This window comes from Nannobrachium achirus (assembly GCF_963921795.1).
Source record: "Nannobrachium achirus genome assembly, chromosome: 14".
In the NCBI taxonomy this organism is placed as follows: domain Eukaryota; kingdom Metazoa; phylum Chordata; class Actinopteri; order Myctophiformes; family Myctophidae; genus Nannobrachium; species Nannobrachium achirus.
The window spans coordinates 684001-710867 of NC_137821.1; the positions used below are offsets into that span (position 1 = coordinate 684001).

Sequence of the window (26867 nt, forward strand, 5' to 3'; positions counted from 1 at the left end):
AGGTCAAGGAGGAGGACTCTGAATCAGCGGGGGAAGGGGGGGGGGGGGGGTGAAGAGACCACAATATGACAAGAACGAGTCTGCATCACACGGAGACACCTGTAACGCCTGAAATGGAACTAAGCCGTTACTGCGATGAAAATGTCATCGCTTCCAATTTGGATCCCCTTCACTGGTGGGAAGTAATTAAGACTAGGTAAGAGAGGGGCATACTTGTGTGTGCCAGCTACATCTGTACCCTCGGAAAGGGGTTTTCTGACGGCAGGACTTGTCGTTAGACAGACAGACAGACCTGTTGTGAAACAGGGTCTTGGTGCATGAGGTGCAGACCTGCCAACACCCGCAGCGCCCGCGCAGCGCCCGCGGTGCAATTTTTGTTGTTTTCCCGCACCAAACAGGGTAGCACTTTACAATAATGACCTGTTATAAATCATTTATAAACATGTATAAGCAGTTTATAGATGAGTAATAAACATGAACAAACTGTTTATTGACATTTGTAAATGTTTAACTAAACATTTATAACTGTTTTAAACATCATTTACATGTTATTAGTAAGGTATTAGTAAGTAGTAAACTAATCATGAATAAACCATTTATATACATTTGTAAATGCTTACCAAATCATTTATAACCAATGCTAAAATTCACATACCGTGTAGGTAGGAATGCATTTACAAATGTCTGTTAAGGTGACCTCCATGTGTTGTTCATGTTTAATATACGCTTTGTAGATGTTATCAAGAGCCCCAATGTAAAGTGAAGGCTATTCATTGCGACCGTGAGGTCGCAAGTTACTATACAAACCTCCACCGGATGTCCGTCACGTCACGTCACGTCACGTCACGTCACGCCACACTTTTGGCCCTACTCTTATCTCTGGCACCGTTGCCCCTATCCATGCCAAACTTTGCACACACTCCTTGGCTGCCAAACCACAACCTCCACCCCTGATTTCTCACATGCCCCTCTTCTAGCGCCACCATGAGGTTGCTTATCTCCTTACTGGTTATTTATATCTGTCTGTTAATGTGGCCTCCTTGTTTGTTCATGGTTATGCTTTGTAAAACATTCATTAAATATCTATAAATCATTAGTAGATGTTATCAAGAGCCCTAATGTAAAGTGAAGACTATTCATTATTTACAACTGTCTGTTAATGTGGCCTCCATGTTTGTTCATGTTTAGCAGTTTGGCAAGTTTGGCATGGATAGGGGAAACGGTGCCGGAGATAAGAGTAGGGCCAAAAGTGTGACGTGACGTGATGTGACGTGACGGACGGACTGACGGAGGGACTGACAGACAGCCGGGGGAGGTTTTCATAGTAACTTGCAACCTGATGGTCGCAATGAATAGTCTTCACTTTACATTAGGGCTCTTGATAACATCTACAAAGCGTATATTAAACATGAACAACACATGGAGGTCACCTTAACAGACATTTGTAAATGCATTCCTACCTACACATTATGTGAATTTTAGCATTGGTTATAAATGATTTAGTAAGCATTTACAAATGTATATAAATGGTTTATTCATGATTAGTTTACTACTTACTAATACCTTACTAATAACATGTAAATGATGTTTAAAACAGTTATACATGTTTAGTTAAACATTTACAAATGTCAATAAACAGTTTGTTCATGTTTATTACTCATCTATAAACTGCTTATAAATGTTTATAAATGATTTATAACAGGTCATTATTGTAAAGTGCTACCCAAAACAGCGTATATTTTGGGGGGTTCCATGCACCTTTTTGGGTGGGACCTTTACAGTTATGTTAACAAAATTTCACACCAGAAATGTAGCACATTGCATGTCTTGACTTACACTAATAGGAGGAGGCAATATGTTAGAACAACCTTTTAAATAAAAATGCCATTTGGTCTGGAGAAAAAGTAGGCTAGTATTACCAGGCAATACAGTAATGTTGCTTTGGCAATATTGTTGACAAATCTTTAATAAAATATACTAACTGCACTTGCTCAGAGTTAGTTAACAATAGACTCGCAAAACAGTCACCAGTGACTTCAGGAATGAACATACATCAATATAATCCTGTTATTCAAATTGCAAAATAGCTTTTCATTGTAGGCTATTTACATAAACCTGTGTCTTTGTTAATTGAGCAGCCTAAATAAAACCATATTTCTGTGCATGATTTGCATGAAGTTGAAGGTATTCAACTCATGTAGGTTTCTATTGCATTCATTAATTGATATATAGGCCTACATTGTGTATAGATCACATACAGCCTAGTCTGTATATTCATTCATATAGGCTGCAGGCTAGTCATTGTTGATAGACCATTAATGTCTTCATATATTCAAAGGTGATAAATAATTTGTTCACTGTTAATGTGTTTGACAATACACATGGGCCTAATTCATTCATCCATACTCATTTAGAGATAAAGTGGAACAGGCAGCCCAGTATGTTATCCAATCATGGCCAATGTATGCTTCAGTTCATTGTGTAAGCCCTGGGTCACACGTTTTGACTGGTTGCTCGCTGCAACACCGTCGTATGACGAATTACAACACAGGCTTCATACACAACACCACAGCTCCAGGCGGACCGCAGCCGCTCGTTGTTTTGTTTCACCAGCGTCGCAAGATAGGTTTAGGTTAGGCATAGTACGAGATTTCACCAATTCTCACCCTCGTGGCTGCTATGACATGTGAATTCACCTCAGAGGAGGGTTTTAAAAGTTTATTATTAGCCTACCTGTTAAGACTCGTTGGCAGCACACCACGGCCATTCTCCGTAGTATCTTCTTTATAAATTAATCTGATTAATATCGCCGCTATGTGAAATCCGAGCGATAACGCGTCGCTGTGAGATGTGTGCATGCTGAAACTAAACCAAAACCTTCTTCTTATAACTCGTCTATGACCAAAACAAAACAAACTCCGTCCGCGGCCATTCGGTTAAATTCTTCTTCTACCGACAAAATGAGCATCGCTTCCGTTCTAGTGCTCCGCAGCGCCATGCACCCCATTCACACACCATTCATGTGGTGCCTGGGAGAACTACACGGCATGGAGCAAAAATGTTGGCCTCACTTTGAGACACAACACAACGCAGAATGTGTTATGTGTTACCATCGGTTACCATCCCCCGAACCAAAAATGCGTAGCCGTTAGAGGAGTTTGCGTACCTGCGTACAGAGACCTAAAATGCGTGCTCAATACGCAAAATGCGTACAGGTTGGCAGGTCTGAAGGTGCATAAGGTGCATAAGGACAGACCTGTTGTGAAACAGCGTCATGGTGCATAAGGTGCATAAGGACAGACCTGTTGTGAAACAGCGTCATGGTGCATAAGGTGCATAAGGACAGGGTTAGGGTTAGGGTGCATAAGGATAAACATACTTGTTGTGAAACAGCATCATGGTGCATACGGTGCATAAGGACAGGGTTAGGGTTAGGGTGCATAAGGATAAACATACTTGTTGTGACACAGCATCATGGTGCATACGGTGCATAAGGTGCATAAGGACAGACCTGCTGGGACACAGCGTCATGGTGCATAAGGTGCATAAGGTGCATAAGGATAAACATACTTGTTGTGACACAGCATCATGGTGCATACGGTGGATGATGTCGCTGCATTTCTCCGTGGCGCCGTCGCTGATTGGCAGGAGGCGGGACGCGTCGGCCTGGACACGCCTCCTCTTCCTGGCCCCGCCCCCCTCGGTGGCCCCGCCCCCCTCGGTGGCCCCGCCTCCTGGGGGCGTGTCCTGGCCCAGGGAGGAGGGGTCAGCGGGCACGCCCCCCGTCTTCCTGCGACACGTCGCCATGTGCTTCCACAGGTCATCTGGAGGGGAGGCAATGATTGGTTGATTGATTGATTGATTGATTGATTGATTGTCAGGTTGCATAGGAAAAAGTACAGTTTCATGGGGGACGGCCCATAAGTCCGAAGGTTCATTAGTCCAAATTTAGTTTAGGTTACTGAGGTTAGCTTTAGGGTTAGGGTTAGGGTTAGGGTTAGGGTTAGGGTTAGAGGCAGAGTATTCTTTACAAATTCAGACTAATGATCCTTCAGACTAATGCCATGGCACCGTTTCAAAACAAATGTACAAATCACTGGTACAGGGTCTACGCAAAGGAGATCCTAGTAAACTTTACGGCTTATTTCCACAGGAACCACTTTATGTTCTCATATAACATTGAAAGACAGACAGACAGAACACAGTGCTTTGCATGGGATAATATCAATGGCAAAAGAAAATAAAATAAAAGAGAAAACAAATCTGGAGTAGCAGCCGTCTGTAAGTGACTTTTCAGACAGTTTTTGAAGGGAGTTAGGAATTTACTCTCCTTTAAGGCTTGTGATCAGTGGAGCTTCCTCCATGGAACAGACCAAAACAAAGCTACTGTACCTTTAAGGAAGAAGCCCAGACACAGCGTACAGGGCAGGAAGTTAGAGGCGTTGACTTCCTGTGAGGGCTGACGACACGTTACGATCTCTCCTTGACCCCGACGGATCACCTGTCAATCAACCAGAGAGACAGACAGACAGACAGACATGTAGAGAGAGACAAGTTATTTTTTATTTTGTAACATATTTTTCACCCAGTAACAAAATCCTAAGCCAGGGGTCTTCAACGTTTTCAGGCCAAGAACCCCTTAGTTGAGAGATGAAGCAGGGACCCCTTAGTTGAGAGAGAGATGAAGCAGGGACCCCTTAGTTGAGAGAGAGATGAAGCAGGGACCTCTTAGTTGAGAGAGAGATGAAGCAGGGACCTCTTAGTTGAGAGAGAGATGAAGCAGGGACCCCTTAGTTGAGAGAGAGATGAAGCAGGGACCCCTTAGTTGAGAGAGAGATGAAGCAGGGACCCCTTAATTGAGAGAGAGATGAAGCAGGGACCCCTTAGTTGAGAGAGAGATGAAGCAGGGACCTCTTAGTTGAGAGAGAGATGAAGCAGGGACCCCTTAGTTGAGAGAGAGATGAAGCAGGGACCTCTTAGTTGAGAGAGAGATGAAGCAGGGACCCCTTAGTTGAGAGAGAGATGAAGCAGGGACCCCTTAGTTGAGAGAGAGATGAAGCAGGGACCCCTTAATTGAGAGAGAGATGAAGCAGGGACCCCTTAGTTGAGAGAGAGATGAAGCAGGGACCCCTTAGTTGAGAGAGAGATGAAGCAGGGACCTCTTAGTTGAGAGAGAGATGAAGCAGGGACCCCTTAGTTGAGAGAGAGATGAAGCAGGGACCCCTTAGTTGAGAGAGAGATGAAGCAGGGACCTCTTAGTTGAGAGAGAGATGAAGCAGGGACCCCTTAGTTGAGAGAGAGATGAAGCAGGGACCCCTTAGTTGAGAGAGAGATGAAGCAGGGACCCCTTAGTTGAGAGAGAGATGAAGCAGGGACCTCTTAGTTGAGAGAGAGATGAAGCAGGGACCCCTTAGTTGAGAGAGAGATGAAGCAGGGACCCCTTAGTTGAGAGAGAGATGAAGCAGGGACCCCTTAGTTGAGAGAGAGATGAAGCAGGGACCTCTTAGTTGAGAGAGAGATGAAGCAGGGACCCCTTAGTTGAGAGAGAGATGAAGCAGGGACCTCTTAGTTGAGAGAGAGATGAAGCAGGGACCCCTTAGTTGAGAGAGAGATGAAGCAGGGACCCCTTAGTTGAGAGAGAGATGAAGCAGGGACCCCTTAATTGAGAGAGAGATGAAGCAGGGACCCCTTAGTTGAGAGAGAGATGAAGCAGGGACCCCTTAGTTGAGAGAGAGATGAAGCAGGGACCTCTTAGTTGAGAGAGAGATGAAGCAGGGACCCCTTAGTTGAGAGAGAGATGAAGCAGGGACCCCTTAGTTGAGAGAGAGATGAAGCAGGGACCTCTTAGTTGAGAGAGAGATGAAGCAGGGACCCCTTAGTTGAGAGAGAGATGAAGCAGGGACCCCTTAGTTGAGAGAGAGATGAAGCAGGGACCCCTTAGTTGAGAGAGAGATGAAGCAGGGACCCCTTAATTGAGAGAGAGATGAAGCAGGGACCCCTTAGTTGAGAGAGAGATGAAGCAGGGACCCCTTAGTTGAGAGAGAGATGAAGCTGGGACCCCTTAATTGAGAGAGAGATGAAGCAGGGACCCCTTAGTTGAGAGAGAGATGAAGCAGGGACCTCTTAATTGAGAGAGAGATGAAGCAGGGACCCCTTAGTTGAGAGAGAGATGAAGCAGGGACCCCTTAGTTGAGAGAGAGATGAAGCAGGGACCCCTTAGTTGAGAGAGAGATGAAGCAGGGACCCCTTAGTTGAGAGAGAGATGAAGCAGGGACCCCTTAATTGAGAGAGAGATGAAGCAGGGACCCCTTAGTTGAGAGAGAGATGAAGCAGGGACCCCTTAATTGAGAGAGAGATGAAGCAGGGACCCCTTAATTGAGAGAGAGATGAAGCAGGGACCCCTTAGTTGAGAGAGAGATGAAGCAGGGACCCCTTAGTTGAGAGAGAGATGAAGCAGGGACCCCTTAATTGAGAGAGAGATGAAGCAGGGACCCCTTAGCTGAGAGAGAGATGAAGCAGGGACCCCTAGTTGAGAGAGAGATGAAGCAGGGACCCCTAGTTGAGAGAGAGATGAAGCAGGGACCCCTTAGTTGAGAGAGAGATGAAGCAGGGACCCCTTAGTTGAGAGAGAGATGAAGCAGGGACCCCTTAGTTGAGAGAGAGATGAAGCAGGGACCCCTTAGCTGAGAGAGAGATGAAGCAGGGACCCCTTAGCTGAGAGAGAGATGAAGCAGGGACCCCTTAGTTGAGAGAGAGATGAAGCAGGGACCCCTTAGTTGAGAGAGAGATGAAGCAGGGACCCCTTAGCTGAGAGAGAGATGAAGCAGGGACCCCTTAGCTGAGAGAGAGATGAAGCAGGGACCCCTTAGTTGAGAGAGAGATGAAGCAGGGACCCCTTAGCTGAGAGAGAGATGAAGCAGGGACCCCTTAGCTGAGAGAGAGATGAAGCAGGGACCCCTTAGCTGAGAGAGAGATGAAGCAGGGACCCCTTAGTTGAGAGAGAGAGATGAAGCAGAGACCCCTTAGCTGAGAGAGAGATGAAGCAGAGACCCCTTAGCTGAGAGAGAGATGAAGCAGGGACCCCTTAGCTGAGAGAGAGATGAAGCAGGGACCCCTTAGCTGAGAGAGATGAAGCAGGGACCCCTTAGCTGAGAGAGATGATGCAGGGACCCCTTAGTTGAGAGAGAGATGAAGCAGGGACCCCTTAGTTGAGAGAGAGATGAAGCAGGGACCCCTTAGTTGAGAGAGAGATGAAGCAGGGACCCCTGTTGAGAGAGAGATGAAGCAGGGACCCCTTAGTTGAGAGAGAGATGAAGCAGGGACCCCTTAGTTGAGAGAGAGATGAAGCAGGGACCCCTTAGCTGAGAGAGAGATGAAGCAGGGACCCCTTAGTTGAGAGAGAGATGAAGCAGGGACCCCTTAGCTGAGAGAGAGATGAAGCAGGGACCCCTTAGCTGAGAGAGAGATGAAGCAGGGACCCCTTAGTTGAGAGAGAGATGAAGCAGGGACCCCTTAGCTGAGAGAGAGATGAAGCAGGGACCCCTTAGTTGAGAGAGAGATGAAGCAGGGACCCCTTAGCTGAGAGAGATGAAGCAGGGACCCCTTAGCTGAGAGAGAGATGAAGCAGGGACCCCTTAGCTGAGAGAGAGATGAAGCAGGGACCCCTTAGCTGAGAGAGAGATGAAGCAGGGACCCCTTAGCTGAGAGAGAGATGAAGCAGGGACCCCTTAGTTGAGAGAGAGATGAAGCAGGGACCCCTTAGCTGAGAGAGTGATGAAGCAGGGACCCCTTAGCTGAGAGAGAGATGAAGCAGGGACCCCTTAGTTGAGAGAGAGATGAAGCAGGGACCCCTTAGCTGAGAGAGAGATGAAGCAGGGACCCCTTAGCTGAGAGAGAGATGAAGCAGGGACCCCTTAGCTGAGAGAGAGATGAAGCAGGGACCCCTTAGCTGAGAGAGAGATGAAGCAGGGACCCCTTAGTTGAGAGAGAGATGAAGCAGGGACCCCTTAGCTGAGAGAGAGATGAAGCAGGGACCCCTTAGCTGAGAGAGAGATGAAGCAGGGACCCCTTAGCTGAGAGAGAGATGAAGCAGGGACCCCTTAGTTGAGAGAGAGATGAAGCAGGGACCCTCTTAGTTGAGAGAGAGATGAAGCAGGGACCCCTTAGTTGAGAGAGAGATGAAGCAGGGACCCCTTAGTTGAGAGAGAGATGAAGCAGGGACCTCTTAGTTGAGAGAGAGATGAAGCAGGGACCCCTTAGTTGAGAGAGAGATGAAGCAGGGACCCCTTAGTTGAGAGAGAGATGAAGCAGGGACCCCTTAGTTGAGAGAGAGATGAAGCAGGGACCCCTTAGTTGAGAGAGGGATGAAGCAGGGACCCCTTAGTTGAGAGAGAGATGAAGCAGGGACCCCTTAGTTGAGAGAGAGATGAAGCAGGGACCCCTTAGTTGAGAGAGAGATGAAGCAGGGACCTCTTAGTTGAGAGAGAGATGAAGCAGGGACCCCTTAGCTGAGAGAGAGATGAAGCAGGGACCCCTTAGCTGAGAGAGAGATGAAGCAGGGACCCCTTAGTTGAGAGAGAGATGAAGCAGGGACCCCTTAGTTGAGAGAGAGATGAAGCAGGGACCTCTTAGTTGAGAGAGAGATGAAGCAGGGACCCCTTAGTTGAGAGAGAGATGAAGCAGGGACCCCTTAGTTGAGAGAGAGATGAAGCAGGGACCTCTTAGTTGAGAGAGAGATGAAGCAGGGACCCCTTAGTTGAGAGAGAGATGAAGCAGGGACCCCTTAGTTGAGAGAGAGATGAAGCAGGGACCCCTTAGTTGAGAGAGAGATGAAGCAGGGACCTCTTAGTTGAGAGAGAGATGAAGCAGGGACCCCTTAGTTGAGAGAGAGATGAAGCAGGGACCCCTTAGTTGAGAGAGAGATGAAGCAGGGACCCCTTAGTTGAGAGAGAGATGAAGCAGGGACCCTCTTAGTTGAGAGAGAGATGAAGCAGGGACCCCTTAGTTGAGAGAGAGATGAAGCAGGGACCTCTTAGTTGAGAGAGAGATGAAGCAGGGACCCCTTAGTTGAGAGAGAGATGAAGCAGGGACCCCTTAGTTGAGAGAGAGATGAAGCAGGGACCCCTTAATTGAGAGAGAGATGAAGCAGGGACCCCTTAGTTGAGAGAGAGATGAAGCAGGGACCCCTTAGTTGAGAGAGAGAGAAGCAGGGACCTCTTAGTTGAGAGAGAGATGAAGCAGGGACCCCTTAGTTGAGAGAGAGATGAAGCAGGGACCCCTTAGTTGAGAGAGAGATGAAGCAGGGACCTCTTAGTTGAGAGAGAGATGAAGCAGGGACCCCTTAGTTGAGAGAGAGATGAAGCAGGGACCCCTTAGTTGAGAGAGAGATGAAGCAGGGACCCCTTAGTTGAGAGAGAGATGAAGCAGGGACCCCTTAATTGAGAGAGAGATGAAGCAGGGACCCCTTAGTTGAGAGAGAGATGAAGCAGGGACCCCTTAGTTGAGAGAGAGATGAAGCTGGGACCCCTTAATTGAGAGAGAGATGAAGCAGGGACCCCTTAGTTGAGAGAGAGATGAAGCAGGGACCTCTTAATTGAGAGAGAGATGAAGCAGGGACCCCTTAGTTGAGAGAGAGATGAAGCAGGGACCCCTTAGTTGAGAGAGAGATGAAGCAGGGACCCCTTAGTTGAGAGAGAGATGAAGCAGGGACCCCTTAGTTGAGAGAGAGATGAAGCAGGGACCCCTTAATTGAGAGAGAGATGAAGCAGGGACCCCTTAGTTGAGAGAGAGATGAAGCAGGGACCCCTTAATTGAGAGAGAGATGAAGCAGGGACCCCTTAATTGAGAGAGAGATGAAGCAGGGACCCCTTAGTTGAGAGAGAGATGAAGCAGGGACCCCTTAGTTGAGAGAGAGATGAAGCAGGGACCCCTTAATTGAGAGAGAGATGAAGCAGGGACCCCTTAGCTGAGAGAGAGATGAAGCAGGGACCCCTAGTTGAGAGAGAGATGAAGCAGGGACCCCTAGTTGAGAGAGAGATGAAGCAGGGACCCCTTAGTTGAGAGAGAGATGAAGCAGGGACCCCTTAGTTGAGAGAGAGATGAAGCAGGGACCCCTTAGTTGAGAGAGAGATGAAGCAGGGACCCCTTAGCTGAGAGAGAGATGAAGCAGGGACCCCTTAGCTGAGAGAGAGATGAAGCAGGGACCCCTTAGTTGAGAGAGAGATGAAGCAGGGACCCCTTAGTTGAGAGAGAGATGAAGCAGGGACCCCTTAGCTGAGAGAGAGATGAAGCAGGGACCCCTTAGCTGAGAGAGAGATGAAGCAGGGACCCCTTAGTTGAGAGAGAGATGAAGCAGGGACCCCTTAGCTGAGAGAGAGATGAAGCAGGGACCCCTTAGCTGAGAGAGAGATGAAGCAGGGACCCCTTAGCTGAGAGAGAGATGAAGCAGGGACCCCTTAGTTGAGAGAGAGAGATGAAGCAGAGACCCCTTAGCTGAGAGAGAGATGAAGCAGAGACCCCTTAGCTGAGAGAGAGATGAAGCAGGGACCCCTTAGCTGAGAGAGATGAAGCAGGGACCCCTTAGCTGAGAGAGATGATGCAGGGACCCCTTAGTTGAGAGAGAGATGAAGCAGGGACCCCTTAGTTGAGAGAGAGATGAAGCAGGGACCCCTTAGTTGAGAGAGAGATGAAGCAGGGACCCCTGTTGAGAGAGAGATGAAGCAGGGACCCCTTAGTTGAGAGAGAGATGAAGCAGGGACCCCTTAGTTGAGAGAGAGATGAAGCAGGGACCCCTTAGCTGAGAGAGAGATGAAGCAGGGACCCCTTAGTTGAGAGAGAGATGAAGCAGGGACCCCTTAGCTGAGAGAGAGATGAAGCAGGGACCCCTTAGCTGAGAGAGAGATGAAGCAGGGACCCCTTAGTTGAGAGAGAGATGAAGCAGGGACCCCTTAGCTGAGAGAGAGATGAAGCAGGGACCCCTTAGTTGAGAGAGAGATGAAGCAGGGACCCCTTAGCTGAGAGAGATGAAGCAGGGACCCCTTAGCTGAGAGAGAGATGAAGCAGGGACCCCTTAGCTGAGAGAGAGATGAAGCAGGGACCCCTTAGCTGAGAGAGAGATGAAGCAGGGACCCCTTAGCTGAGAGAGAGATGAAGCAGGGACCCCTTAGTTGAGAGAGAGATGAAGCAGGGACCCCTTAGCTGAGAGAGTGATGAAGCAGGGACCCCTTAGCTGAGAGAGAGATGAAGCAGGGACCCCTTAGTTGAGAGAGAGATGAAGCAGGGACCCCTTAGCTGAGAGAGAGATGAAGCAGGGACCCCTTAGCTGAGAGAGAGATGAAGCAGGGACCCCTTAGCTGAGAGAGAGATGAAGCAGGGACCCCTTAGCTGAGAGAGAGATGAAGCAGGGACCCCTTAGTTGAGAGAGAGATGAAGCAGGGACCCCTTAGCTGAGAGAGAGATGAAGCAGGGACCCCTTAGCTGAGAGAGAGATGAAGCAGGGACCCCTTAGCTGAGAGAGAGATGAAGCAGGGACCCCTTAGCTGAGAGAGAGATGAAGCAGGGACCCCTTAGTTGAGAGAGAGATGAAGCAGGGACCCCTTAGCTGAGAGAGAGATGAAGCAGGGACCCCTTAGCTGAGAGAGAGATGAAGCAGGGACCCCTTAGCTGAGAGAGAGATGAAGCAGGGACCCCTTAGCTGAGAGAGAGATGAAGCAGGGAACCCTTAGCTGAGAGAGAGATGAAGCAGGGACCCCTTAGCTGAGAGAGAGATGAAGCAGGGAACCCTTAGCTGAGAGAGAGATGAAGCAGGGACCCCTTAGTTGAGAGAGAGATGAAGCAGGGACCCCTTAGCTGAGAGAGAGATGAAGCAGGGACCCCTTAGCTGAGAGAGAGATTCATATTTTATTTGTGCAGAAAGCTACTGGTAATCATTTAGTTCCCAAAATTTGGTCAAAGACTCTGATAACTGTTCCTCACTAAGGTGCCGGCTACATTAACACATGGATATTGGAAAATCTGGGACGTGTGAAATATCCAGATTCATCTGTCCGTGGCCTAAGGTACGTCTCACCTCTATGTTGTGTCTGTAATCTCCTCTACAGCGTAGCTGTTCCAGTAACTACAGACAGACAGACAGACAACAGACTAACCTCTATATCAGGGCAGCCCAAAAGGTAGATTGTGATCTACCAGTAGATCACAAAGGCTGTGCAGGTAGACCACATGACATGCCCTAAAAATATATAGGCTATAATGAAACTTGATTTATTGACATCAAGAAGGGTCTGTCAACTCCCTTCGTGGCTTCTAAAATACGTAAACCCCCAATGCAATGCTTTGTTTTCGAGAGTCAGTAGCATTACAAAGAACCCCAAAACCTAGCACTTCCATACAGAATGGGTAGAATACTTTTTTCTCCACTATTTCCCCTACTATTTAAGTGTGTTTGACTTATACTGTATGTAACGCCAGTGCCGCTATTCCAAAGCCCCCTCAGGTAAAGTTTTTTGGGTGGGTAGATCATGTTGAGCTGGTCATTTTAAATGTAGATCTCACGTCAAAAAAGTGTGGGCACCCCTGATCTATATTGTGTCTGTAGTCTCCTCTATAACAACAGACAGTAACAACAGACTAACCTCTATATTGTGTCTGTAGTCACTAGTCTCCTCTACATCATAACTACAGACAGTAACAACAGACTAACCTCTATGTTGTGTCTGTAATCCCCTCTACACCTCAGCTGTTCCAGTAACAACAGACATACCTCTATATTGTGTCTGTAGTCTCCTCTGCATCATAACAACAGACAGTAACGGACAGTAACAACAGACTAACAACAGACTAACAACAGACTAACCTCTATATTGTGTCAGTAGTCTCCTCTATAACAACAGACAGTAACAACAGACTAACCTCTATATTGTGTCTGTAGTCCCCTCTACATCATAACAACAGACAGACAGTAACAGACAGTAACAGACATACCTCTATGTTGTGTCTGTAGTCTCCCCTACACCTCAGCTGTTCCAGTAACAACAGACAGACAGTAACAGACAGTAACAGACAGTAACAACAGACAGACAGTAACAACAGACAGTAACAACAGACAAACCTCTATATTGTGTCTGTAGTCTCCTCTATAACAACAGACAGACAGTAACAGACAGTAACAACAGACATACCTCTATATTGTGTCTGTAGTCTCCCCTACACCTCAGCTGTTCCAGTAACAACAGACAGTAACAGACAGACAACAGACTCACCTCTATATTGTGTCTGTAGTCTCCTCTATAACAACAGACAGACAGTAACAGACAGTAACAACAGACATACCTCTATATTGTGTCTGTAGTCTCCCCTACACCTCAGCTGTTCCAGTAACAACAGACGTTGTTTGGATCCTTTGGGGAAGGCAGCAGCTTTCTGCACCTCAGCTTCAGTCCTGTGGCTGACCAGTAGGTGGCGTCCTATCTTCCTCTGAGGTCGTCTACAGAACACACAGTAGTGGCTTTTATCCCAGCGTCGTCGCTCCCCATGGATGATCTTCTTCACCCTCACCCCCCCCTCCTCCTCTTCATCAGGGGGGGGAGGGGCTGCCGGCCTCCCCTTGGGTCCTGGAGGAAGCTTCTTCTTTACACTGGGTGTCAGGGAGACGACAATTATTGATTATTGATTGATTCATTGCGACTTCTTCTTCTTCTTTCGTGTATCATCGTCCTTGATGATTGGTTGACAACATTGTATTTCACAAGAGACTGAAGGTCACAGTATACCATGAGAAATGTTGTAGCTTGTCTGTCCTTCCGTACAGGAAGTAGGGGTGTGAAAGAATATTCCATATTCGAAGATTCGTTCGAATGTTAACAATAAACGAATATTCGAAAGTAAAAAATTGAGCTTCGAATTAATTTATATTTAATTAAAACAAATCTACCGCACTTCTCGCGAGATTCTGGGCGCATGGAACGTTAAAAGGTGGCTGGTCTCGCAAGGCAGAAGTCTCCATTCGCTGCTGCAAAAGTGGGCTGATCTACAAGTCCACAATACGTCGCTGATCCAATACGCTGTGGGCTTGTACATTAACACATCTGCCGCCTTACACGTTTATAAACGTTCTATTTTGCCCAGCTATCTACCGCCTTACACGTTACTGTACGTTCTACCGTTTTTGGCCACTGGGGGGCACTGTTCACTAATATATGAGACAGCAATGTGTTCACAGCTCTTTGGGCAGCCTGTGATGCTGATAAAAAATTATAAAAATGTTATTCATGTAATCAGCTTTCTGCACACCACCTTCAAGATGGCTGCCAAAATGGCCACCATCCACATGCTGTAATTGTTTGTGTGTGTTAATCTAAAAATAGATTTTTCTTGGGGTTGATTATATTTTTCTGCCAACTGCAAGGGGGCAATGGACATCTTCTGAGAGCTTATTTTTTTTCAAAAAATGTTTAATTTTTTTTTTTAATTTTTTGTAAAAAGCCGGGCAGTACTAAGATAGATTTTTTTTTAACCCTTGGCAGGCATTGTGTTAAGGGTGCCTATTTAGCGACACCGTCATACAGCGAAGAATAAACCTCCAGCTGCTTCACTTTCCCTTCACACACTGGCCGTCACATGTCGGAGTGGAGAGACAGATGCACTCGTCCGCCTCGCAGACAGTGCACAGTGCACACACAGTGCTTTTAAACTGGCTCACGTTGATTCAGAATGATTAACGAGTTAAGCTGAAACGGGCGACTCGTTTCGGTAGTGACGGGAAGGCATACAACAACGAGACTTCTCCACCGAAAACACTATAAAAAAGCATGGATTTCTTCTCTCACCGAGTCAATCTCCCCGCACGCAATAACGGTAAAACTCCCTCCGTCACTCACACTGCTCTTAATGTAGACTATCTAATTTGGTTCAAACCAGAACATAATCCATTGGTGTGATTATAATTGCTCATTTCATGTCGTGGCTGTTCCAACTCAACTCAATCACGGCTGCTGTGAGTGACGCTTTGCAACGAGGATCAGATTCTGCTCTAACGCAGGCACGTGCACACATACATCAAACGGGGCTTGAGCCCCTGCCCTTTTAACAGAGAATTGTCCACCAAAAGGCCCTTTTAGAAATGTCAGCCCCTGCCTCTCTTAACATTCTTTGCACGTCCCTGACCAACGTGGACCTGCACACAGTAAAAAAAAAAGAAAAGCGATAGAAGCGACTGTCTAGAATAAAGGGCTTCGAATTTCGGATGCTTCGAATTATTCGATATTTTCGAATATTCGAATTTATTCGAATATACGGGGGATTTTCAGGCGAATATTCGAATGCTATTTTTGGCAAATTTTCACAGCCCTAACAGGAAGTGATGTCACATGACATCACCTCATCAAAGATCAAACCCTGGATATCCATACTGTCACAGTGACATCACAGGTGAAATCACAGTGACAGTCCATATATTGGTATCCCTTTTATGCCCATATATGAAGATCGTTGATGGCATTAATACTAGGGATGTCAACGATTAATCGATTTTCGATTAATCGATTGATTATCGATTTTAATATTACATAATCGAAAATCGGAAAAGAAATATATTATTATTATTATTTTTATTTTTTTGTAATACTATTTTATGGCTTAGTTAGTTAGTTTCATTACAAACCAGGGGAAGCATTTATGACACGTTGCATTTTAGTATTGATGGGCGATATAATCAATATGTATTGATGGGCGATATAATCAATATGGCAATGTTTTATTTCCCAATACTGTAACGATACTTCAGACTAGGGCATTCACCAATAGTGATCTTTAGTATTCTAATTATTCAACCTCAAAGTATTCCAATAGTGGAATATTCAACAGGACTGGCCAAACTGTCAAATATTAAGCAAGAGGAGAACATTGTGAAAATAGCAGATCTACATGCTCACAACGCCTCGCAATTTTCACAATATTTATCTGCAGAACTGAGTCACATTAACAGTTTGGCTGCTCTTGGTAGCCAAACACGTTCACAGACGAGATAAGGTTTCCATGGTAACCCGCATCTCAGACGCTTGCTACGGGTGCTGGTGAAAGAAAAAACTGCATACGTCATGACGCAACGCAGCCAGAAGCAACGGAGAGCGGCCATTATCCACTGACTCCTATTCTATACTGAAACATAAAAACTGCTTTATCTCGAAATAAGGTGCAAATAACGCCGAGGAGGCCGAGATCAGCTTGTCTTCACGGCGACACTATGCCGTGATGGTCGGCCCCGGTTAGGATTTTAGTTTTCGCAACCGTTTGTAAACAAACAGATCTCCTTCCTGGATCGTCAGTGTACACCCACGTGCACACGCACGGAGCTTCCGGGGCTCTTCAAAATAAAGCGCAAGTGAATGGTGGCGTCCTGAGTGTTAAATGTAATACCTACAATTCCAAGTGCTTGTCAGGGTGGGGGTCCCCAGTTCAAATATGTTTATTTTGGGGGTCACAGCCTAAAAAGGTTTGAGAAGCCCTGGTATAGAGCATTAACAAATTCATCCACCAGGGGCATTGACAACTCATTCTTATGACTTCCTATCTAGACAAGCTTTATAAACTATATATTTTTATTAAAGAGAAAACAAACAAAAAACGTTGAATAGTGACTTTGATATTCGAATATTGGAATACTTGGTGAATGCCCTACTCTATGCTGTAACGATACTTCAGGCTGTAGTATAGCAATGCTTTTGGAGATAAAGTTAAAAATAAAACTCTTTTCCCGTTCACAGAAACCAATGGTAGAAGTCCATTCCTGACACTCCACTGTTGTTGAATGAATGAAAATGGAAAGTTTTGATGAAATGGTTTTTGACTCAATTTGTCCATTGACTGATCAATATAATGTGATGTAAATGCATATTATTAATAATGTGATGTAAATGCATATTATTAGACTCCCCAGGTGGGACATGGCAAGTTGGATTTTGAGCTACCAAAAGAAAAACGTAAATCCTGTTGAATATTGCAATATATCACAATATGTGACTGAGCATGACACTGAGCAGTCATTTGGGAAGCCACTACTTTAGACCACAGCTGAAATTATTATTTTTTTTTTTTTTCTAAAATGTGATAAAGCCACAAAAGCATGTCATAAATATCAGGCTACATTTCACTTAAACGCCAGAGCTTAACTCTGCATGTAAATAAGACTTTTTTTAAATTAATGTGAGAGATCGGGACATAATTTTGTTGGTCCTCCCAAATTTAGAACTTGAATATCTCAAAAGTAGTATTTCAGCATGGCATCATTCTATAAGCCATATCTTATGACATCACTGTATATCGTGATACAATCGCATCGTGATACGTATGGAATGGTGAGGTTCTTGCCAAAACCCATCCCTACATTTTAGCTATAGTTTATAAACACACAGAAACACAGGTTTTACAGAAAACTCTTATGTTTTAGAACAGTGATTCTGAACGAAATAGCAGATCTACAAGCTCACAGCCCAGCAAACATTTTTGAAAGAGTCTTTAACTGTTTTACTGCCACAGACTCCATTTGACGAGTGGATTTGTGAAAACGTCAGAGGTCTGAAGACGAGTGCGACACATTGTGAGCTTGTAGATCGGCTATTTCCACTATTAATGTTCTTTTAAAAGTATAAAGTTGTCAAATATGTCAGTCATTTCTTTGTATATTTAGGTTATGTGTCATATCTACCATGTGCAGTCTAAAAGCCAAACAGAAATGTAATTGTCAACGACAGAAACACGTTAATCACAATTATGTAAAATGTCCTGTTTTCCTGCACGTGTCTTTAGATTATAAATAGACTATATTTATTACTATAAATAGATTATTGCTGCCAGACCATCACGTGTCTTTTCCATAGACTGTATAAAAGATATGGACAAAGCGAAGCCATTGGTTTCTATGCAGCGCAAATGACACAATATGGGTCCTTGGCATGGGTGTTGCCATTATAGAATTGTAAAGGCATCAGAGATGCTATTGGCTGCTAACGGTCACGTGCAACCGCAGGGATACTTGGGAGAATGTGGTCGGAGCCTCCCGAAATACAGCACACGAAGAAGAACACAGCCGGCTGGTATCAGTTTAGTTGGCCACGCCCCCCACGACTTTATCATCAATTTTAACATAAATGGGACCATATTTGCACAAAACGCATATCATCGTGATTGAAAGGCAGTTTTTTACTAGCGACAGGAACCATAAAGTATTTATGAAAATGTTAATTAAGGTTAGAAAACGAAAGGGGAAAATGAATGGGGTCCAATGGAGAACAATTCTTTTTGCGATCGGCCGGGGGGGAAAACAGCGCAACTAGCGGCCAATCATAGGAAGTTTTAGTTCCGTATTGGAGTCATTTTAAATCGGCGGGACTATGCCCCTGGTCTTTTCAGATATTCTGTGGTTTCTCAAACGTCAGGAATGAAGATTTAATAATGAATAAATCCTTCTTACTATTATGTAATACTACATTATACTAATATGTAATAATTACTGATTATTAATTAATAAATCCGGCTTACTATTATGTAACACTACATTATACTAATATGTAATAATTACTGATTAATAAATAATAAATCAGTCTTACTATTATGTAATACTACATTATACTAATATGTAATAATTACTGATTAATACATAATAAATCCTTCTTACTATTATGTAATACTACATTATACTAATATGTAATAATTACTGATTAATAAATAATAAATCAGTCTTACTATTATGTAATACTACATTATACTAATATGTAATAATTACTGATTAATACATAATAAATCCTTCTTACTATTATGTAATACTACATTATACTAATATGTAATAATTACTGATTAATAAATAATAAATCAGTCTTACTATTATGTAATACTACATTATACTAATATGTAATAATTACTGATTAATAAATAATAAATCAGTCTTACTATTATGTAATACTACATTATACTAATATGTAATAATTACTGATTAATACATAATAAATCAGTCTTACTATTATGTAATACTACATTATACTAATATGTAATAATTACTGATTAATACATAATAAATCAGTCTTACTATTATGTAATACTACATTATACTAATATGTAATAATTACTGATAAATAATGAATAAATCCTTCTTATTATTATGTAATACTACATTATACTAATATGTAATAATTACTGATTAATAAATAATAAATCAGTCTTACTATTATGTAATACTACATTATACTAATATGTAATAATTACTGATTAATAAATAATAAATCAGTCTTACTATTATGTAATACTACATTATACTAATATGTAATAATTACTGATTAATACATAATAAATCAGTCTTACTATTATGTAATACTACATTATACTAATATGTAATAATTACTGATAAATAATGAATAAATCCTTCTTATTATTATGTAATACTACATTATACTAATATGTAATAATTACTGATAAATAATGAATAAATCAGTCTTACTATTATGTATATTATACTACATTATACTAATATGTAATAATTACTGATTATGAATTAATAAATCCTTCTTACTATTATGTATATTATACTACATTATACTAATATGTAATAATTATTAATGAATAAATCAGTCTTACTATTATGTAACACTACATTATACTAATATGTAATAATTACTGATTATTAATTAATAAATCCTTCTTACTATTATGTAACACTATATTATAATATACTAATATGTAATAATTACTCATTAATAAATAATAAATCCTATATTATAATATATTAATATGTAATAATTACTGATTAATAATTCTTACTTCTTCCCTTTCTTTTTCGTCCTCTTCCGTCTCTTCTTCTCTTCTTTCTTCTCTTTCTTCTTCCTCTTCTTCTCCTCTGAACCCTTGGCTCCGCCCACCGCACCCCCGTCGCCCCCGGCAACGGCCCCGTCGTCCGTAGCGACGGCCTCAGCGTCCTTAGCAACGGCTCCATCGTCCTTAGCGACGGTCCCATTGTCCGTAGCGACGCCGTTGTCAACGACAACCTCCGTCTTGGCGTCGGCGGCTGCCAAAGTCTGGTTGTTGTTGTTGCCCGTAGCAACCGTCCCGGTGCTCTGGGAGTCCATAGCAACGGCGTTCTGGTTGCCGTCGTCCCCGGCAACCGGTGTGGTTTGGTTGCATGTAGCAACCGTGGGCTGGTTGTCCATGGCAACGGAGCTGTAGTCTTCCATCTGGAGACACAGGCAGAAAGAAGGTCATTACCAGGGATGGGATCATATGAAAACCTCACCATCACTGGGACCAAAACCATATTATCACCCTTTATCCTAAAGATAACAGATCTACAAGATCTGTTGATTGGCTATTCTTTGGCTAAGAGATTTGGTAGAGCAGGGGTCTTCAACGTTTTCAGGCCAAGGACCCCTTAGTTGAGAGAGATGAAGCAGGGACCCCCACAACCTGTTCATAGATTCCATATAGTTTCATTGTTTGACAGCACAATCATCAGTGTATTGTTTTATATCAGATATTTAACCACTTGAACCGTCAATACTTAATAAACTTGACCTTTCACTCTGTACTTAGTCTGCTCTTTTTCCCCTCTACACCAAAGCTCTTTGCCGAAAATAGCCGATCTACAAGCTCACAGCGCAAGGCGTTGTGAGCTTGTAGATCTGCTATTTTTGGCTAAAGTTCTCAGAATATGGACGCCAGGGTTCAAGTGGTTAATATAAAAAAGGAGAAAAAAGTTTCTATCCCACATAGATTTGGAGGACCCCCTGTTGAAGACCATTGGTCTAGTATATGTGCTTAATATCTGCACACAACTGGGATTCCAATTACGTACATTGTTCTGAGCTGGGAACCAAATGGACCCTTAGGCCTCTGTAACTCTGAGAGTGTACACATGCAACCAAATGGACCCTTACAGCTCTGTGACTCTGAGAGTGTACACATGGAACCAAATGGACCCTTACAGCTCTGTAACTCTGAGAGTGTACAAATGGACCCTTACAGCTCTGTAACTCTGAGAGTGTACAAATGGACCCTTACAGCTCTGTAACTCTGAGAGTGTACAAATGGACCCTTACAGCTCTGTAACTCTGAGAGTGTACAAATGGACCCTTACAGCTCTGTAACTCTGAGAGTGTACAAATGGAACCTTACAGCAGTGGATCTTAAACTTGTTTTTCATGTCAAGGACCCCCAAACTGACACTTATTAGCCTGTGGACCCCAATTTGAAAAAGATGTGCCAGGGACCCCCATATAAGAGAAGACTTGGGTGGCTCTAACAGTGACTCTCAAACATTTTAATTTCAAGGACCCCCAGTTTGACATGCATTAGGCTACGGACCCCCATTTAATGGCTTTTCTTTCTCTGATAGCCCAATTGATATTATATGTTATAAAAATCAACATAAACGTTACTCTGAGAGGGTACACATGGAACCAAATGGACCCTAGAAGGTCCAACTGGTTCCTAACTATGTCATTTAGCTGGGGACCCCCTGGAACTCCCTCAAGGACCCGTGGGGGTCCCTGCACGCCACTTTGAGAACCAAAGACGTACAGCTCTGTAACTGAGGGTACAAATAGAACCAAATGGACTCTTATCTTAGCTGTAACTGTAAGGGTCCATTTGGTTCTATTTGTTACTCATAATAAAGTGCCAAATGGAACCAAATGGACCCTCCGGGGGTCTATAGATCTACACTAGACCAGGGGTCTTCAACAGGGGGTCCGGGACCCCTAGGGGGTCCTCAGAGTTACTACAGGGGGTCCTCCAAATCTATGTGTGATAGAAACCTTTTTTCTCCTTTTTTATATTAACCACTTGAACGCTAGCGTCCATATTCTGAGAACAAATAGGTTTGGTGTAGAGGGGAAAAAGAGCAGACTAAGTACAGAGTGAAAGGTCAAGTTTATTAAGTATCGACGGTTCAAGTGGTTAAATATCTGAAAACACAAATTGACATGAATCCAAAATACACCGATGATTGTGCTGTCAAACAATGAAACTATATGGAATCTATGAACAGGTTGTGGGGGTCCCTGCTTCATTTATCTCTCTCAACTGAGGGGTCCCTGCTTCATCTCTCTCTCAGCTAAGGGGTCCCTGCTTCATCTCTCTCTCTCAACTAAGGGGTCCCTGCTTCATCTCTCTCTCAACTAAGGGGTCCCTGCTTCATCTCTCTCTCAGCTAAGGGGTCCCTGCTTCATCTCTCTCTCTCAACTGAGGGGTCCCTGCTTCATCTCTCTCTCAGCTAAGGGGTCCCTGCTTCATCTCTCTCTCTCAACTAAGGGGTCCCTGCTTCATCTCTCTCTCAGCTAAGGGGTCCCTGCTTCATCTCTCTCTCTTAACTAAGGGGTCCCTGCTTCATCTCTCTCTCAACTAAGGGGTCCCTGCTTCATCTCTCTCTCTCAACTGAGGGGTCCCCGCTTCATCTCTCTCTCAGCTAAGGGGTCCCTGCTTCATCTCTCTCTCTCAACTAAGGGGTCCCTGCTTCATCTCTCTCTCTCTAAGGGGTCCCTGCTTCATCTCTCTCTCAACTAAGGGGTCCCTGCTTCATCTCTCTCTCTTAACTAAGGGGTCCCTGCTTCATCTCTCTCTCTCAACTAAGGGGTCCCTGCTTCATCTCTCTCTCAGCTAAGGGGTCCCTGCTTCATCTCTCTCTCAACTGAGGGGTCCCTGCTTCATCTCTCTCTCAACTAAGGGGTCCCTGCTTCATCTCTCTCTCAACTAAGGGGTCCCTGCTTCATCTCTCTCTCAATAAGGGGTCCCTGCTTCATCTCTCTCTCAACTAAGGGGTCCCTGCTTCATCTCTCTCTCAACTAAGGGGTCCCTGCTTCATCTCTCTCTCTTAACTAAGGGGTCCCTGCTTCATCTCTCTCTCAACTAAGGGGTCCCTGCTTCATCTCTCTCTCAGCTAAGGGGTCCCTGCTTCATCTCTCTCTCAACTAAGGGGTCCCTGCTTCATCTCTCTCTCAGCTAAGGGGTCCCTGCTTCATCTCTCTCAGCTAAGGGGTCCCTGCTTCATCTCTCTCTCAACTAAGGGGTCCCTGCTTCATCTCTCTCTCAGCTAAGGGGTCCCTGCTTCATCTCTCTCTCAACTAAGGGGTCCCTGCTTCATCTCTCTCTCAACTAAGGGGTCCCTGCTTCATCTCTCTCTCAACTAAGGGGTCCCTGCTTCATCTCTCTCAACTAAGGGGTCCCTGCTTCATCTCTCTCTCAGCTAAGGGGTCCCTGCTTCATCTCTCTCAGCTAAGGGGTCCCTGCTTCATCTCTCTCAACTAAGGGGTCCCTGCTTCATCTCTCTCTCAGCTAAGGGGTCCCTGCTTCATCTCTCTCAGCTAAGGGGTCCCTTCTTCATCTCTCTCAACTAAGGGGTCCCTGCTTCATCTCTCTCTCAACTAAGGGGTCCCTGCTTCATCTCTCTCTCAGCTAAGGGGTCCCTGCTTCTTCTCTCTCAGCTAAGGGGTCCCTGCTTCGTCTCTCTCAACTAAGGGGTCCCTGCTTCTTCTCTCTCAGCTAAGGGGTCCTTGGCCTGAAAACATTGAGGACCCCTGCGCTAGCAGCTTGTAGATCAGCTATTTTCACTGTTTTCATATTAAAATAAATCATATTTATATTTCACAATAAGTTACATAACAACATGCTAGCATGGACATGCTAACGGTGATGCTAGCAGTGGCTAGCCTAGCCACACTCTGCTAACAACAACAACAACAACACACAGCCTGCTAACAGATCTACAAGCCCAGGCTGTGTGAGAGCTTACAGATCAGAGGTTAGATGTGTAGACCCTCACAGCAACACAGGCTAGCTGTTAGCCGCTTCATGCTAACTCACATTCTGCAGGCTTTTCTTTCTTCTTTAGGTTACTTCCGGGCGGCTACAGATAATCTGGTGACCCGTGTAAAGCTGCTCCCTCGCGCTGTGCTTTGGACTTTAATGATTTTAATAAAAATGATTTTAGTTTTTATTTTATTTTATGATTTTTTTGTTGTTTTTTGATGAAAAAAAAACGACAAAAACGATGGAAGCATCTTCTCTTCTTCTGCTGCTGGGTTGATGCGCTGCAGCGACACCTAGCGCCCCCTGCAGACAGGGAGGGGAACGGCACCGTAATGTCATGTAGCCCAATGGTTCTCAACCTGTGGGTCGGGACCCCCAGAGGGGTCCCCAAATTATTTGGGGGGGTCCCTAGATATTTAGCTAAAAGTAACATTGTTTTCTCACTCAACAGTAAACAGACCAACATACAGTATATAAGTGTACAGAGGCTATCTGCACATTTCTAAAGCGAAAATGTAAGGACTTTAAAGACCTTTTAAGTACTCTGGTCAAACATTGGTCAAATTGTCAAATTTTAGAGGCAGAAATTGTGAGAATAGCAGATCTACATGCTCACAACGCCTCCCTATGCGAGGCGTCGTGAGCATGTAGATCTGCTATTTTCACAATGGAACAGATGCAAATAGTTTTACTTTAGTATTAAAATATCAATACTACGATGTAGAGATACTCTGTAAAAGTCTGGTATCCAAAATTCACTTGAGTAAATGTGCAACGGTATTCATGGCCTCAAGCCAAGATGTACTTAAAATACCAAAAGTACTTAAAATACCAAAAGTAGGCCTACTTAAAATACCCCAAAGTAAAAGTACTTGAGGAGAAGTGTTCAAATATATAGACTATACAAGATCTTTTGAATATCGCAGATCTACAAGCTCAAAATGCACAGCGTCACAAACACTTCATGACACGTCGTGAGCTTGTAGATCTGCTATTTTCAAATAGCCAAAGTATGGGATCGAGTATTTTTGTAATTTAATGCCAATAACCAGTATGATGCCCTTTAAGGGAGACCTGTGTGCAGTTTTGGGGAAGTTACTTTGAAAGCGTAACTTGTACAGTTACAAGTAACTCACCATGGTAGTAACTTGATCAAGTTAAAGTTATACCCCTGGAGAAATATAACTTGTATAAAGTTTCAAGTTAGATAGAAAAAGTAACTGAGTTACTTCAAGTTACTATTTTTTTTATATTTTATTTCAAAAAGGAACATCTGTGTTCCTAAAATAAAATTCCACAAAAAAAGAGGATCTGTTGTACAATACATTAGTCATGACATTTGATCTTCAATTTGATCACATCTCAATTAACAGTAAAATTTAGAAAAAGACTGGTGCCTTGTAAAGTGATAGCAACACCTTTGCTATACATATTAATTAAACTGTCACATGACATTTGATTTGCAAAACGTAAATGTAAAATTATAACTTCGCTTGTAACTTCTTGTAACTTGTAACTTGTAACTTGAGCCAAAAATGAGCCAAAAGGTATCTCAGTTACTTGACGAGTTACAGAAACATGAATGTAACTCTGAATAATAATACTCTTCTTTGGTGTATTTCAAGTTACAGCAAGATGTAACTTAGTTACGAAACATGTAACTTTAACGTGTGCACATGGCTGCTTTGGCATGTATACTTCTGTTGAGCTGGTCAAGTCATCACTGTGATGTGAAGGTCAGCTATATGTGGAATCTGTGAGGTCACATGTAGAGGTCGTCTCCATATATGGAGATCTAGGTGATGTATGGATATCCAGGGTTTGATGATGTCATTGTTGTGATCTCCATATATGGAGATCCAGGTGATGATAGTCAGCAGTCTTGCTTTGCAAATGAATTCTGACTTGGCCATATATGGAGCGTTCATATATGGACATTGCCAAATATGGGCATTCCCCGATATGCGCTAAAATACTGATGACATCAGGTCAGGGATCTCCCTATATGGGCATAAAAGGGAGAAGGACGGAAGTGTGACTTGTGTCGCTACACAATATGTCCATATATGGGCATTCCCAGATGGACTTAATATTGATGGGCATAAAAAGGGATTATATTGTATGGATCAATGGTTCACGCCCAAATATGGCACATCGATGCCATTATTTTTGAAAGTATCAAAGTTTTGGCAACAACGCAAGTAAAAGTACTCTAGATCAGGGGTCTTCAACGTTTTCAGGCCAAGGACCCCTTAGCTGAGAGAGAGATGAAGCAGGGACTCCTTAGTTGAGAGAGAGATGAAGCAGGGACCCCTTAGTTGAGAGAGATGAAGCAGGGACCCCTTAGTTGAGAGAGAGATGAAGCAGGGACCCCTTAGCTGAGAGAGATGAAGCAGGGACCCCTTAGTTGAGAGAGATGAAGCAGGGACCCCTTAGTTGAGAGAGATGAAGCAGGGACCCCTTAGTTGAGAGAGATGAAGCAGGGACCCCCACAACCTGTTCATAGTTTCATTGTTCGACAGCACAATCATCAGTGCATTTTGGATTCATGTCAATTATTGTTTTCAGATATTTAACCACTTGAACCGTCAATACTTAATAAACTTGACCTTTCACTCTGTACTTAGTCTGCTCTTTTTCCCCTCTACACCAAACCTCTTTGCCAAAGCTCACAACGTCTCGCGCTGCGAGGCGCCGTGAGCTTGTAGATCTGCTATTTTTGGCTAAAGTTCTCAGAATATGGACGTTAGGGTTCAAGTGGTTAATATAAAAAAGGAGAAAAAGGTTTCTATCACACAAAGATTTGAAGGACCCCCTGTAGTGACTCTGAGGACCCCCTAGGGGTCCCGGACCCCCTGTTGAAGACCCCTGTACTAGATTATTGTATAATTATTTATTTTAATAAATCATATAAATCATCCTGCAAATGAAACAACACCAGAACAAGCAGTTAGAAATACATACAAAATCTACTGAGAAATAAACCTAATCTGTAATTGATCATTCTGATTAAATAGAATTAAAATGTCCAGGATTATGTATTATGAACATATAATGAACATAATAAGTTGGTTAATGTGTTA

General features: G+C 43.8%; 1 protein-coding gene across 1 annotated transcript in view; it reads right to left on the reverse strand.

Moving 5' to 3' along the window:
- The window catches only part of LOC308298643 (uncharacterized protein), a gene marked incomplete at both ends in the record, with an annotated part of 59080 nt that extends 39102 nt beyond the window's left edge, over positions 1–19978 (reverse strand). The window contains 5 exons of the mRNA XM_080742286.1: positions 3571–3824; positions 4393–4501; positions 13330–13633; positions 19807–19877; positions 19910–19978. Of these exons, the coding sequence (XP_080598412.1) occupies positions 3571–3824; positions 4393–4501; positions 13330–13633; positions 19807–19877; positions 19910–19978 (807 nt within the window). The remainder of the gene's footprint in view (positions 1–3570; positions 3825–4392; positions 4502–13329; positions 13634–19806; positions 19878–19909) is intronic.
- Between the last annotated feature and the right edge of the window lie 6889 nt (positions 19979–26867).